This window comes from Gavialis gangeticus, unplaced genomic scaffold (genome assembly GCF_001723915.1).
Source record: "Gavialis gangeticus isolate Ggan-Ray unplaced genomic scaffold, GavGan_comp1, whole genome shotgun sequence".
Lineage (NCBI taxonomy): Eukaryota > Metazoa > Chordata > Crocodylia > Gavialidae > Gavialis > Gavialis gangeticus.
Window position 1 is genome coordinate 6,398,034 of NW_017728996.1, and position 15,702 is coordinate 6,413,735.

The window sequence follows — 15,702 nt, forward strand, 5'->3', positions numbered from 1 at the left end:
GTCTATTAAGGATGGCCTCTTCAATAAACTTTTCTAAGATCTTCCCCAGGATAGAGGTCAGGTTGATGGGCCTGTAGTTTGCAGGATGCACTTTCCTCCCTTTCTTGAAGATCGGCACCACATTGGCCTTCTTCCAGTCTTCGGGCACTTCACCAGAGTGCCAGGAGCTCTCAAAGATCGGTGCCAGGCCTGAGCTATGATGCTCACCAGCTCCTTGAGTACCCTGGGGTGTAGATCATCAGGGCAGGCTGACTTGAAGGTATCCAGCCTCTCAAGGTGTTCCTTCACGAGGTCAACATTGATGGAGGGCAGGGGATCTCCCTTACCCAGACCTCCCTGTCCCGTAGCGGGCATGGGCGCCCCATGGGGCTGATGAAAGACTGACACATAGTACCCATTTAATAGGTTGGCTTTTTCCGGGGCGTCAGTTGTCAGCTGTCCCATCTGGTTCAGCAGGGTCCAATGTTGCCCTTGCTTTTCCTCTGGCTCCCCACATATCTGAAAAAGGACTTTTATTGTCCTTAATACTTGAAGCTAGTTGGAGTTCAGTTGCAGCCTTGGCTTTCCTGGCTTGCTCCCTGCAGAAGCTAGAAATTCCCAAATAAATGCATCTTTCCTTTGAAGAGACAGGCATGTTTCATGTATGGGAGCTGCAATGACAGCTGCTAGTCCTTCCTTTCTATAAACTGCCTTAACTGTACAGTTGGAAAAAACCTTTTAAAACATCTTAGGCAGTATTTTTGTTCAGCAGATTTCTTTTCTATATTTCAGTGTAATAAACGCTTCCCTGCCTTGAAATGAACAGAAACGAGTTAAATAAAAATCCTTGCAGGTTCATGTAATGTATGGTATTCAGTACCAAGGTGATGACATCTTTGCACCAGACTTGTTTTTTTTAGAAAGCCTGTCATTTCCAACACCGCTTGAAACAACCTTTCGCACAGACATTGGGAACGCGGGTGCAGACAGCCGTTTTGTTAGTGTTTTATTCGCTTACTGTCTAATTCTGCACAGACAGATTTATGTGGGACTACCTAAAATGTCAGGGAATGAATGATGCTTGTTTGTCCCGGTGTTCCCACTCTTGCTATTGCTAAGTTCTAGCAACAGTGGGGAAGAACTTGGGAAAGTTTTAGCATAGACGTGAGCTAAGGATTTTTGCAATCTTTGCTTGAATCTGTCACAAAAAGGATGTTGTAATAAAGAACCCTTGGACAGCTACTAAAAATGGAATAAAGACTGTTACTTGCTATACACAGATTCTCAGTGAATGTGGGCTGAACCTAGCTACCAGAGCCAAATAGCTGGGTATTCAGTTTTTTGTAATAAAAAGAGGTTTTATTTTTTTCAGTTATTTTAATTGTCTGAGAGGAAAATAAAATACTGTCATTTCTGTTTTAGGATCAAAATTCAGACCGAGCAAGTGTTTCATCTCTTGGAGCCCTGGATTCAGAATCTACCTCTCTAACTGATGAAGACGTCTGCAATGACTTAGAAGGTGCTTCTCCTCCTCAAGAGAATAATGTCACTTCAGAAATTAAGGGAATGGGTCTCAGTAGAACAAGCCTAGAAAGCTCAGCTTCCCATGATGGCTCATCCAAGCAGTTTGATCAGTCTGGTAAGAGATGCTTTCTGTTTGCATTAAATTTGCAATCTGGCGTTCAAAACTGGGATGTTGGAAGCAGAGGGTCCTTTTCTTACTTCGGGATTGTGGTAGACATTAGTCCTTTAGTGCAAATGTTTCTCTCCGCCTCTGTACAAACTGCTGTCTCACTGCACCATATGCCCATGCCCACCTGTATCCCAGCTGCAGTCATTTGCATCAGACTGTCTTCTGGGTCTGTAAAACTGCCAGCAGAGTGAATGTCACAGGTGGGACTTCTTGGTGACACCTCTATACAAATAACAATAATTGTAAGATCCTCTTAACCTTCTACCTTATTTTTTCCAGGACTTAGTCCTGCACATCCCTAATATATTTGGTAGCTAACAGAGAGAACTGCATATTATATAGCCTTTTCTTAGCTGAAATGCAGAAGCCTTGAACAAGGCTTGCTGATTGGAAGCTCACTTACTGTGCCTTGCTTTTTCATCTGTATAGAAAGTGTTACTAAAAATATAACCACGGTGCAGTCTTGTATAGATAATTTTTCAGTGTGGAGAGTAATTCAGGCTTTAACTGAATTGCCTCTAATCTTCCAAGGAGATTTATGGGTGGGTTTTGGTATAAAATACAGATTCTCCATACCAGTCACAAATGAGTATCGTCTTTTAAGCAAAGCCAAACTAAAAGGAAGCGTGGTTCAGTGAGCAAGCATGGGACTGATAGGAGACATAGGTATAATTTTGGGCTGTCTCCCAGAGTCCATGAATGTCCCTAGAACTGTTTTCTGTTGGCATGAACACCCCCCCATTCTGTTCATTTAGCCCCTCGTGGTGAAGAACAAGCCCTTTGTTTGCTTTTAAAAGGACAGGCAAAGCCCCCTGTAGAGAGAGCTCCAGGAGCATTATGTGTGTCTGACAACCCTGCTGCCTGTTGCACAGCAAGAAGCAGAGAAGCCCACTGCTGCTAGAGTAGGGATCGAGGAGAGTTTTCTGGAGTGGAGGGATCTGCATGCGAGGCAAGCAGGAGACTAGGAAGTGGGCGTCTGGGAGGAATGGAGTTCTCCTTTACAGAGTAACTGCAGCCCCACGACTCTTGGGAGCAGTGTGTACATATGGGTGACAGGCACACTGGGTTGAGGGGGGTGACAGCTGCATGCTCTGCTCCTTGAGCCAGATCTGTGTGGGTCAAGGCAGTACTGTGCAGAGACAACTGAGGCAGCTCTGCCTGCCATAGCTAAGGAACTAGAAAAAGCTTCCTGCACTGGCATGGGGCTGTGCCTGGAGTACTTCACTCCTCCGTAAAGCAGGACTTACTAGCACAGGCACAGCAGCACTTTAATGCAGCTCTGCTGTTTCAGTTCTGGAAAGCTAGCTGGGACTCTCTGCACACCACTGATCCGCATTGTGTAGCCTCCAGCGTGCGCATAGCACATTCGCAGCTAGCTGAAGTGCCTCTGCTTGCCATTGTACCGTGAGGTATAGACAGGGGTCTCTCCCCTTTTGGCACTGGAGTCCTCTCTTGGTTGGGTGCAACAGCATGGGGCCTTTGTAGTGAGGAGGTGAAAGTAACTGCATTTGTGCCAAAACGCTTTGCACTCCAGCACGTATCTGGATGCGGACAAGCAAACATGCACTGTTGGCAGCTGTCATCGTGTTCATAGTGAGTTGCTGGGGGTGGTGGGTGGTTTGAGCAAGACTGCAGCCACTTGGTACTTCCTCCATCTCCACAGCCATGCTCTCAGACTGTTTCTTTCATCTCTCCTTCATGTTGACTCATACAGGAAATAAAAGCCTCGTCTTAGCTATTGAGTTGCATCTTTCATAACTTCTACGTATCCTGGGGTTCCAGGCTTGGCAGCTCGCTGCCATTGGCACAGGGTAGGCAGAGCCAGCAGCTGCCATCTTAATGACTTACCCTGTTCCCGAGAGAAGAATTTTACTGCCTGCATGTTGCTTGGTTAAACTGTACTTGTAATAAATCCAAAACATCTACTAATAAAAGTCAATCTATTCAGTAGCAACTAATACTGTCCTTTGTTTGCCAATGAATAGGCTCCCTGTCGAAGTTCCCCTTGCCTGACAAATCGGAGCTGATATCTTCCTGCAGCACAAGCAGCACCAGCGTGTTCCAGAACTATGCTATGGAGGTACAGTCTGACTTCTCTTTGCCTTCATTGTGATGCATGCAGGAAGGCTGTTATTCCTTAAACACAAGGCTCAGTAAGGTGAAGGAACGGTTGATATGTAAATGCTGCTTTAAACTTCATTTTAAAAGTTTAAAAAAAACCACCTCGGCATAGCAGGAATGGGAAGGTAATGCTTCCAGTAACAGAGCAGGCTTTGGCTCCAATCCTGATTACTCTTGCAGTTCATCATCTTACTGCTTAAGACAGTCTTGCCCTGATGAATCTTTCTGAGGACTTTTGGAATTAGTTGAGTTGGAGGAGCAAACCATAAAGTAGACCGTTGTCCCAGCCAAATGAGACATGCACCTGCTATCACTCTTGGCCTTGCTTCTCCTTAGGAGCAGAAGGCTGGACACTTCACATGCACATTGGTAGCACATGGGTCATCCAAGCGAAACCTCAATTCTGGGAGCACCTTGATCCAGAAGTTTTTCAGCTTCCTCTTCTGTGAAGGAGTTTTGGGTTTTTTTCCCCTACTTAGCAAATCCTTCCCACTCTTTTCGATACCTAGAAAAAAGTTTACCGGGAAGATCAAATACACAATACACTTGTTCATAGGTGCATCAGTTCATGTCTGAAAGGGGGGTGACCTTGCTCTTCACTGTGTTCAGATAGTGCAGAACTTGCCTTATTTACCAGTGTGGTATCCAGAGAAAAGGCAGAAGTGTAGGCAGTCCAAATAATTGTGAGCTGTAAAATATTTATGCTTAACTAAGACTGATCAGAGTGACTTGCCCTGGCTTGGAGCAGAGGGCAGGTGAGCAGCTGCATCACGCTTGGACACATCTGCCACCAGAGTCTTTGAGGGGGAGGTGGTAGGTAAAACACAATACCCTGGCAAAGCAACATTTTCAGAAGAAACTGTACAGAGAAGTCCAGGTTGTGTTTGATTGGCTGACAATCTCTACTTATCCAGCCCTGAAGAAGCTGGACATTTAGTCTGAACTTTTCCAGGAGCCCTAGGTGCATCCACACATGCAGGTATGTGTGCTTGCAGCAGCTCAAATAAGAGCGGTACAGTTTTGAGCTGGGGATGTTTGACTCAGCGCATGAGCCTGGACATGCACTTTGGTGTGGGGCAAGTTGTGCAGCTTGAGGCCAAATAACCCTGCTCAACTCCTCCTGGATCTTCAGCCAGCAGGAGCTAGAGCCTGGGGCTAGCACCTGTGCTGGCCGCAACAATATAAAAAGCTGCCCTGGCTACTTGTTCTCACGAGCTTCTGGGGCCCGGCCAATTGGTATGTGGGGGCACTACCCCTTTTGCCAGCTGGACTGCTGCAGCAGTCCTGACAGAGTTGCCTGCACTCGCTACCCAGTGCAGCAGTCTAGAAGTGGTGACTGCCTGGCTATGACCTGCTGCCACCTGTGACATGTGGCCCCAAGACTGTGCACCTGCCAGACCCAGATGGGGACTGCACGGGGGCAGCAGAGGGATCTGCACCTCTGGGCCGGCTGCCACTGGGCTGCAGCTGCACAGTTGGCCTTTGTCCAGCACCGCTGCCATGTGTGCTGCTGCCCTGCCATCTGGGCAGCTATTACCTGGAAGATGTTCTCAGTGTGGTGGCCTGCTTTGAACTGTCAAAGCATGTCCTTCTGGCCTCAAGTGACCAGGAAGTCAGCCACCTCCAGCTGGGTCCCAGCTGCCAGTCCTGAGCAGGCTTCTCTGCCTGGATCCTGCCACTTGCCTCCTTAGCAGGAGTTCTGGTGTCCCCTATTTAAAAACTGCAAAGTCTCTGATTAAAAAAAAATCCCAAAGTCATTCTTTAAGATCCCCCAAAATCCATGTTCTCCCACAATTAAAACAAAAGAGCACTATATATATGGAGAGAGGGAGAGCGAGATCCATTGGGCAATGTTTTATTGATATTTTTACAGTGTAGCTCTGCAGGATTAAAAGTAGCTGCAGAATTATACTAACCAAGTGCTGTATACAGGTCCTCATCTCAAGCTGTTCGCGCTGTCGAACCTGTGACTGTCTGGTTCATGATGAAGAAATCATGGCAGGTTGGACAGCCGATGACTCGAATCTCAATACCACATGTCCCTTCTGTGGTAATCTGTTCCTGCCCTTCTTGAGCATAGAAATCAGAGATCTCCGACGACCCGGACGGTAATAATTAGTTGTTTGTTTTTCACTGAAGGTTTTATGTGCTCTATTTTTCAGAAAACTTTTTAACATAACCTTAACTCTTCACTTTCCCCATAGATACTTTCTGAAGTCCAGTCCATCTATAGAGAATATGCAACTGCTACCACCATTTTCAAATCCACCAAGAAAGGCCTGTAACTCTTCTGCCACTGCTGGTCCTGCTATATCTGTGGTGTCCATTCAAGATGATGATAACACAAATTGGTAAACATGGTGCATTTTCCATAGCTTGGTATTTCATGGGAAATTACTGGCATCCTTGTGGGCATGCATGTATGTGTATTCCCCTTTGAGGAAACTGAATCTATTTTATTGCTCCTCACTGCTTCTTGGGGGTTGGACGTCTGTCAGCTTTTCTGGAGATGTTTCCATTCCTTCTCTGACAGGGGCAGGCACAAACAAAAGCCCATGCAAAATTCAGTTTAGGAATTGATTATGGCCTGTGTCCATTAGTTAATGCATGGGGAGAGTTCTTCACCTGAGCAGTAGTGGCAATATTGTTGACTGGATTGAGTCTGAGGTATCATTTTGAGTCCTGGGGCTATCGGTTGCAGTGAGGATAATGATCCAGTGGGTGGATCCTCTGGTTTGTATCTCTGGTCTGTTTTAGCAAGCAGAGTATTTAGAAACACAAAGAGAAAAACATGAGGTTCACTGAGGACAAGTGCAGAGTCCTGCACTTAGGGCAGAAGGATCCCATGGACTGGTGCAGGCTGGGGAATGACTGGCTAAGAAGGAGCTATACAAAAAAGGACTTCAGGGTTACAGTGGACAGTAAGATGGATAGGAGCCAGCATTGTGCCCTTGTTGCCAAGAAGGTCAAGGACATCTTGGGCTGCATTAGTAGGGGCATTGCCAGTAGATCGAGGGAAGTGATTATTCCCCTCTGTTCAGCACTGGTGAGGCCACGTCAAAAGTCCTGCGTCCAGTTTTGGGCCCCCCACTACAGAAAGGATGTGGACAAGTTGAAGAGAGTCCAGCTGAGGGCAGTGAAAATGGTTCAGGGGCTGGGACACATGACTTGTGAGGCGAGGCTGAGGGACCTGGGCCTATTTAGTCTAGAGAAGAGAAGACTGAGGGGTATTTGATAGCAGCCTTCAATTCCCTGCAGGAGGTTGCAAAGAGGATGGAGCTGGGCTGTTCTCAGCCGGGGCAGATGACAGAGCAAGGAGCAATGGGCTCAAGTTGCAGCAAGGGAAGTTGAGGTTGGATATTAGGAAAAACTTTCTCACTAGGAGGGTGGTGAAGCTCTGGAAGAGGCTCCTCAGAGAGGTAGTGCAGTATCCATCCTTGGAGGTTAGGACTCAGGTAGACAAAGCCTTGGGTGGGATGATCTAGTTGGGGTGGTCCTGCTTTGAGCAGGGGGTTGGACTAGATGTGACCTCCTGAGGGCCCTTCCAACCCTCATTTTCTATGATTCTATGAAAGCTAACTTTTCCCCCCCAGCAAATCTGAAGAGCAAGACAATACCTGTGCTAGAAGCATCCAGATCCCTTCAGGAAGAAGGCAAAATCCCGCAGGACCAGAATGTCCAAACCACCCTGTAGCACGAAGTATCAGCACTTACGGTCCACTGGAAGAAGATGAGAAGAAGAACCGGAAACTCAGTCACCTTATTCCCACTGGCAGCCTGCCTGCCACTTTGCAAGGAACAGTGCGTGATTTTGTTTCTAAATTTAAGTGACAATATGTTAAGTATGCAGTAGAGTTCAGTAATGCGGGTAGTGCTAAAGTCACCTGAAATGACCCTCCTAAAGTTTTCAGCAGAAATGAATGTTGTTTATATTCATAATTTCAGCTAGTGGATTTGGGGGTGAGATACTTATAGCTAGCTACATTCCATTTAATTCCATTTCTTTCTTTCCTACAATAGGATCCCCTGGCGCTAGAATGGCACTTACCCAGTCCAGACCCTATAACCGTTCCTTACCTGAGTCCTTTAGTGGTATGGAAGGAGCTTGAAAGCTTACTTGAAAATGAAGGAGACCGTGCGATAACAGTGCCAGATTTTGTAGACCATCATCCTATCGTGTTTTGGAATCTGGTGTGGTACTTCAGGCGGCTGGACCTCCCTAGTAATTTACCAGGATTAATTCTTTCTTCTGAACACTGTAATAAAAACTCAAAGGTATGGAAGAGATAGGGTGGTATTGAATTATGTTAGTCTTTCAGGGGTATAAATTGTAGCTGCATTGGTCTAAGGACACAGGTAGACAAGGTTCTTTGGGTAAATGTGATATCTTTTATTAAACCAACTCAAATAGTTGGAAAAATTTTTCTTTGCAAGCTTTCAGGTATAAATACCCTTCGTCAAGCTGAGGAAGCAACTGCAGTTGGTGTGTCCTCTTCCTGGCAGTAACTAATCCTAATCCTTCATAATCTTTATATGTAGGAATAATTCTTAGGGCCTGGGTAGGTGACATTTGCATTTGTGTAATCAGCATTATACCAGTGTAAAACGATAGCATACAAATGATTCCCCAAACCAGGGCAACTTTGCCATAATCCTGTTGAGGTCCCCCCCCGAAGGAGTCAGGTCAAATCCCACTGGTCTGCTTTACGTTTCTTTAGGTGTTGTCTTTCCATAGTTTATCCTGGGGTAAAGCAGACAAGCTATGTCCTGCAGCATGGTGCGGTGACAGCCGCCTGGGATCAGAGTTAGCCCATGATAAGCTGCACTTCTCTTATGTGCCCCTGTGAAACTTGCAGCAGTGCAAAACCGCCAGAGAATCAGTGTGTTCCTGCTCTGATGCTGGCTCTTACAGCCTGCTGGACCCAGTCCTCAGCTGCTGCAGATTGTCACCACTACATTTACTTCAGCTGGAGCAGTCTTTCCATTTCTTAACTCTTGACCTTGGGCCCAGCTGGGCCTGCACTGCATGGAGTGCTCTGGCGAATTTTCCTGTGATGCTGCGCTGCCAGGGAGATCACATTCCAGATGTTTTTGCTTTATGCTGCTAAATTGCATGGAGTTGCAGGGAGGGGGTATTGATTCTGGAAGGGCAAGAAGGAGAGAGATCCTGACATCATTTGCACAGCCCTGTGCTTTGGTCTTCATGGTTTGGATTCTGGTACCACTTGGAATCAAACAGTGATTTCTCCGTGTACGTTTTCTACAGAGGGTTACAATGAACTCTTCTGTACAGCATAGTGGTAGGTCAGCGGCTATCAGTCACATACGGAAGACGGGTGCTGTGATGGTGTAAGAAAGTAATCCTGTAGACTCATGTCTTCATTTTCTCCTTCAGATTCCACGGAATTGCATGTCGGAGGACAGTAAGTATGTTCTCATTCAGATGCTGTGGGACAACATGAAGCTGCACCAGGACCCGAGGCAGCCCCTGTATATTCTGTGGAACGCCCAGAGTGAGTTCCTTCCTTCGGGGCATGAGTCGTTTTGGTTCGGGGCATCTAAAGAATGCCTGTGTGGTTTGATAGTCGAGAGAGATATGCTACTGATTTTTGATTACACCGCTTTCTTTGTCTTGCAGGTCAAAATCGCACTCTTTTGTTTGAGAGTGAGTGTTATGTTCGGTGTTGCTATTGCTAGTTTCTGTGACTTTTTTTTGTGTGGGCATGTGTTTTACAGTAGACCTCAGCTTTCAGCATATTGCTTGAGCATTTTTTTTTTCCTGGTATCTTGGTTTCAAATTGTAGACCAACATTTCTAGTCAGTTGTTGTTTTTTTTGAATAGCGGAGGGGGGCAATAGAGAGGAATCTCCAGTTCCTCCCTGCGGCCTGTGCTTTCTTATTTTAGAATTAAGGGTCAGCTGTTTTGTTTTTGTTTAGTAAGTAATTGGTCACCCTGCAAACCGTACAGCCGGACCGTGGTTGGTGGGCCTGTTTCTGGCTGTACCCTTTTGCTTTTCTTCTGTATACCTGTTCCATTTCTTTTACTTTGATGCTGTTCTGAGTTGGTGCTTATCTATTATTTTTTGATAACTTGTATATCATGTTTTTTGTCGCTTTTCACTGCGTTTTATTTTTCTCATGCCTTTTTGCTGCATGCTTCTTCTAATGGCGATTGGGGTCTTTTTCTTTGCAGCCCAGAAGTATCCAGTAGTCCGTTTACTGCAGAAAGATGATGACTCCTTCAATCAGGAGCTCTTGAGAAGCATGGTGAAAAGTATCAAGATGAATGATGTCTATGGGCCTATGAGTCAAATCCTGGAGAGACTGAACAAATGGCCACACATTAAAAGGCAGAGGTAGGAATACACGTGACATTGAAGCAGACTTTTACAGTAAGCCCAGTATTGCCGTTTGGAGAATACTTCCAATGGTTTACAACTGTCCTGTGTGGTCAGCAGTGTTTGCATGCACGTGTCGTCTAATGCTCAATAATTTTAACAGTAAAAAATCCAGAAAAGGAAATATCTTCAGAATGCATGAGCAAATTCGGCATAAAATTATTTTAATTTCATTTTCTTTATTCTCTTTCTCTTTGCTTTTCTCCCTTCTTTTTTCCTGCTGCTGCATTGGGGCGGGGGTCAAGAGGAAGAGAGGCGAATCACTTTCTTTTGTTTGGACTTTTTAAATTATTTTTCCCTACTGGGTGAATGGAGTAAAAAGTAGGAGACATGTACGCTTATTAAAATGAATAAATTGTTAGTCCCCAGCGTAAAAGTTTTTTGTGGAAAATCCTTTTCTGTCAAAGTGTTTTTTCTTAAAGCCAAGTGAGGGAGGGAGAGACTTGACAGTTTTCTCTGTTCAGTGTGTGCGTGAGCCAGCACTTGTACAGTCTGCGTCTGTGCTCGTGTGCAGACCCTCATCTGGCCTCTGCTGATTTCCCTGGGGGGTTGATCAGGCCTTTAGATGATGAACTCCTACTGGGGGGCAGCACATCACTTTGCTCATGTGGTTCAGTAGGTAGGACTTGCCAAGGTGGGATTTTGTAACTATTGTACTTGTATAACTACTGCACATTTCCTTAAGTTTTAACCTGATGTTTGGAATGGTCAGAATTGTCCACCCCTCCCAGACTGTTGTATGAGATGATTTTTCTGGTTTTACATTGACGTTTCTTTTACATTTTAGGAGCCTGTATAGAGAGATATTATTTCTTTCCCTTGTTGCTCTAGGAAGAGATAACATCGATATAGGTAAGCAATAAACATGGATTTTGCATGTACACAAACCCTTCCGCTTTTGAGAAGCAAATGTTTATCTTGATTTATTAGAATAAATCACAAATAATTGAACAGAATTAGAATAATTCTAATTATTAGTATGCATCATTCTGTGAATCCTGCTAAGATCTGCGTCCCGGCATGCACATTTTCAGTATATCTTGTGTTGAAAACAAGTGACATTTCATGGCCTCTGGCATTAATTGCAGCTGCACTCAGTATATATGAGCAGTACACAGACTATCTTTTTTTATTATTATTATTTCTGCAGATGCTTTTGATAGAGAATATAAAATGGCCTATGATCGTCTCACAGCAAATCAGGTCAAAAATACTCATAACTGTGACAGACCACCAAGCACTGGAGTGATGGAGTGCCGGAAGATTTTTGGAGAACCATACCTTTAAATAAGAAGTTGCAATGTGATGCAGTTATGTAAAATGCCACTTGGGTCACAAAGATCATCTCTCGGTCATTGGTGTTCAAAAATGTTTCCAATGTTACCATGGCAGAAGGCCCTGGAGAAATTAAGCCTGTAGACAGTTACAGAAATGGCTGTGGGGTGAGGAACGTGCCAAAAACCGTTTCCCTGTTCCTTCTCTGCTCTGCTGATCACTTAGTGAAGTGGGGGACCCCGACCTAAATTAAATTCTTAATGAGGAACAACCCTTAACAGTCCTTTGAGAACTTTTGGGAAAGACAGGCAAAAATAATGCACTGAAACAAGCATGAGCAAAGTAAATCCTGCAAAATCTCTTGTTTACATAGCATATTGGCAATGTGGTGAAAAGCAGACAGAGCTGTATTATATAGACTGGTCATTGTGTATAGCAAACTGATATTTTTTTAATTTTTTTTAATTACTATAGTGAATTTTAAAGGAACTTATTGCATAAGCAATACAGTGCTCTTTTGTTTCCTCTCAGTACGCTGCTGTTCATAGTAACTCATCCTGTTAGTTTTTGAAGTCATTTGTTTTCAAAGTAGTCTAAAATTTCAACACCACCCTAGAGAGCACTCTGGGGTCAATATTTCTCTTGTGCACATACAAAAGGATGTACTACCACTGCAGTCAGATGAAGTGTGGCAAATGTGTGTGAAGTGATGGTAACTAGCACACTGCTGGCTTTGTAAAAGAAGGTTTTTCTGTAGAGATCCCACGCCGAATTCTGCAGAGATCCCATCCACACATGGAAGGATCCCATGATGTATTTTGTGGGCATCCAACACTACTTAGCTGTCAGCTAAGATATATATATATATATGTATATACAGATATATATGACAAGGTGTATGGTACATAACTTACAAAACTATCTCCATATAATATGTACAGTACCACCTGTGTAGGTGTGTTTGAAATGCCCTAAGTACAGCACTTGGTTCATGCTTGTCCAAAGTTCCTTTTCTTTTTTTAATCAGAAACTAGATATGATAAGTATGCCGCATAAGATCCATAGGGAATGTAATCTACTAGGGTATATTGTATATAATTAGATGTATTTGGAATGTCTGATTGTTTTATTTCACAGGCCACATAGTACAACACAGTAACTCGTGTAAAGAAGAATGATGCTGCATAACTCCCCACCCTGGAGTCATAGCTTCTGACACATGCTTTAAAGGTCTAGAATTTCAGAACATGTTACATTCCCTCTCTCTCTCTCTCATGCATAGTGCAGTTCTACACATTCAAAAGTGGGATACATAAATAAGGTCTCATAGGTCCTATATGTTAGTACCTTTCCTCACCTCTTCCCATGGTGGAAGTGGAACCTTAAGTCTGAGAGATGGATGCTACTGAATTAGATGAGAACATCCTGTATTTTCTTGCATGCCACATGTACTGTTCCCCCTCATGATCAGTCCCTTAAATTGGGGTGTGCGTATTAAGTGGGGAAGCTGCTGGAAGGAAGCAAGTCTGGAGACACTATGTATGTCATGCAGGTCTACACGTGATCATCAGCTGCATCGCTATAGCTGGCACTCCCCCCATATAGCACGCCACTATGGTGACATAGTGGCAAAATCTAACCATGTGCCGCGTGCACAGTGCAGTAACGGCCTGTGACGTGTAGATGCACTCTGTGTCACACAACCGACCGTGGGTCTGGAAATTTTTTCTTGCATTCCGCCTTCTATAAACAGGATGCGTCTTTTATTTGAGGCACGTTGTATGCAAGAAAATACAGTACTTATCTGCTTTGATCCTATTGCTTTGCTTTCAGTTTGGGGTTTGTGTGTACTTGTGTTATGGTAATCCTGGTTGTTTACACTTAACAAAATTAATACCCACTTCTGTTTATAGTATCTTAATTTATTCCCATTAGTTTTTAGGCTGGGTTTGCTTGCCTACAGTTACTTCTAAGCTTCTCTAGTTTACGCGAGCTGTCGTACAGCAGTATTGAACTGGAAAGGCTCTACCTCCATGTGCTTGCTTCCCTTTGTGCAGCTCCAAACACTCTCACTGATTAGACTGGAACACTTGAGGGTCCATCGTATTCCCACTGAAGCAAATTGTAAAATGTTCATTGACTTCATTATTATTAAGTGGAAGTAAGATCAGGCCTTGAGGCGTTGACGCGAAGTGTTGCTGCTGTTGCGCACCAAAAAAAGCCAACAGCATCCTGGGTTGTATTAAAAACTACAACACTTGCAAATCAAGGAAGTGATTCTACTATTCAGTGCTGGTGAGGCCTTAGTCCTGTGTCCCATTTTGGGCCCCCAGCTCAAGAAGGACTAAGGGCCTGGGAAGGAGGACTTACAAGGAAAAGCTGAAAGAGGTAGGGTTATTTAGTCTGGGGAAGAGAAGACCTAGGCAGGATTTGGTAAGCCTTCAAATTCCTGAAGGGCGATTACAGAGAGGATGGAGATGAGCTTGTCTCGGTGAGTGTAGCAGACAGTGGCATCGCACAGGAAGGTTTTAGAATTTGTAGCACAGCAGTTTGATGCTACAAGCAGGATTCATCTCGACTCAAGTACAGTCCTGTTGGCTACACCTTTCCTGGAGTAATACCTCTTCTTTGACATGCTGCTAAATAGGAAGCTAGCTGAGCTCAGATTGTTCTTTGTTTGAGGTACAGCTAATAATATCACATTGTCATCTGTTTATCTGAGGATGCTTTATTTTGCAGTTCCCACTTCTTTAAAATGTTCTTCCCTCATGTGGCGTAGCTACTGTGTAATCACCCAGCTCCACAATAACTCCCTCGGTATGCGGTAAATACACGCTCACTTCATTCTTCTCAACCCATGTGCTGAATCCACAGTAACTGCTTTCACACCTACTGGCTGTAAGTACCCAGTAACGTGCATGCCTGTGCTGCAGCTTGCAGTGGCTACATCGTACTTGCCAAGTAAAAGGTGCATACAATAGTTGTCTTGTTGGTGCATGATTGCCCTCTCGTTGTGCTGTGCGGAAGTGTCCACAGCCCTTCTTGATCCCATTTTGTTCTGCACTTACTACTACTTGAGCCAGTGTTTTATAACTATAATACCTGATCCTTTATACCTGATAGCTATGAAGGAGGATAGGTTGTTTCCTCCAGAGCCACCACTGATTGGTGTTGCAGGGATGTGTAGACAGCTGCAAGGCGGGCTCCACCCCTTCACATTTTAGACTGGCTCAAGTCTAGTCCCAGAGCCAAGTCTGTCTTGCTGGTTCCTTCTGCAGCAGCTGGGCACTTGTGCTGACACGGGAATACATCGGCATTTCCCATTCATGTTTGGTCTTCCCCTTTTGGCCCAGCACATGAGTACTATCTACCACCTTCGTTTTAGAAGCCCAGACAAGTCTGCCAGCTTGTGCAGATCTGAGGGGTGCTATCAGGATTGCTAAGAGCACACACCATAGCATGAGGAACGGTCTGTGAAATTTTATTTTGGGTGAGCAACTCAAAGTGTGCCGGCCCCTTCTGCTTGCATCTCAGACACCTGGCTGATGCTCATTTTGTGCAGGCTCTAAGCAAATGCCTTGTTGGACTTTCCTTTATCAAGTGAAATCATTACGCTTACCTTTGGAATAATCCTTTCACAGCCCGCTGCAAGGCATCCCGCTGCAGAAACACATACGAGTCCATTGGCAATACTAACCTACTTGTAGATAAATGGGAAGCTGTTACACCTTGGGGTAGGTCCTGGAAGGCAGAAGGTTTTTAAGCATCATACAATCCAATATTGAAATAATTTTCAAACCTCAGTTTTTTATTGAAAAGAAATCAGTTTGATTCTATTTTCCAGTACTCCAAGGATGAATAAATGAGAATATTTGAAACATGTATTTTCTATTTAAAATTTTGTACACTGTCAAACCCTTTTCTTCTGTATAATGAACAGTGTTTCTTTCCAATAACTTTAAACGGGTTTTTACATTTGCAGTGCAATATACTTGCATTTTTCCTGGATTGCACTGTAGCAGCAGAGGGAAAACCGGTATTAGAGGGAAAACTAGCAAAATACTATTGAGACCAAATTATTTCTCCATGACTGCTAAATAGTGCCCATTGCCATGAAGTTTGCTCTCGATACAATTCTGGCCTTTATAAATAAGATGGATTCTTATGTTTCCACTGAAATTCATTAAATCTTTTCTTTTTACCCCAAAATTAAAAAAAAAAAAAGGGAATAGAAAA

The 15,702-nt window shown here is 44.2% G+C and overlaps 1 protein-coding gene across 3 annotated transcripts in view; it reads left to right on the forward strand.

Moving 5' to 3' along the window:
- The window catches only part of DENND4A (DENN domain containing 4A), a 131,120-nt gene extending 115,608 nt beyond the window's left edge, over nt 1-15,512 (forward strand). For 2 of the 3 annotated variants that reach the window (XM_019503964.1, XM_019503965.1), the window contains exons 23-33: nt 1,402-1,618; nt 3,658-3,752; nt 5,726-5,901; nt 5,998-6,144; nt 7,387-7,594; nt 7,814-8,068; nt 9,189-9,306; nt 9,432-9,458; nt 9,987-10,149; nt 10,979-11,043; nt 11,342-15,512. In XM_019503964.1, the coding sequence (XP_019359509.1) occupies nt 1,402-1,618; nt 3,658-3,752; nt 5,726-5,901; nt 5,998-6,144; nt 7,387-7,594; nt 7,814-8,068; nt 9,189-9,306; nt 9,432-9,458; nt 9,987-10,149; nt 10,979-11,043; nt 11,342-11,478 (1,608 nt within the window). In that variant the 3' untranslated portion in view covers nt 11,479-15,512. The remainder of the gene's footprint in view (nt 1-1,401; nt 1,619-3,657; nt 3,753-5,725; nt 5,902-5,997; nt 6,145-7,386; nt 7,595-7,813; nt 8,069-9,188; nt 9,307-9,431; nt 9,459-9,986; nt 10,150-10,978; nt 11,044-11,341) is intronic. The other variant, XM_019503966.1, reaches the window with a different exon arrangement.
- The last annotated feature ends 190 nt before the right edge of the window (nt 15,513-15,702 follow it).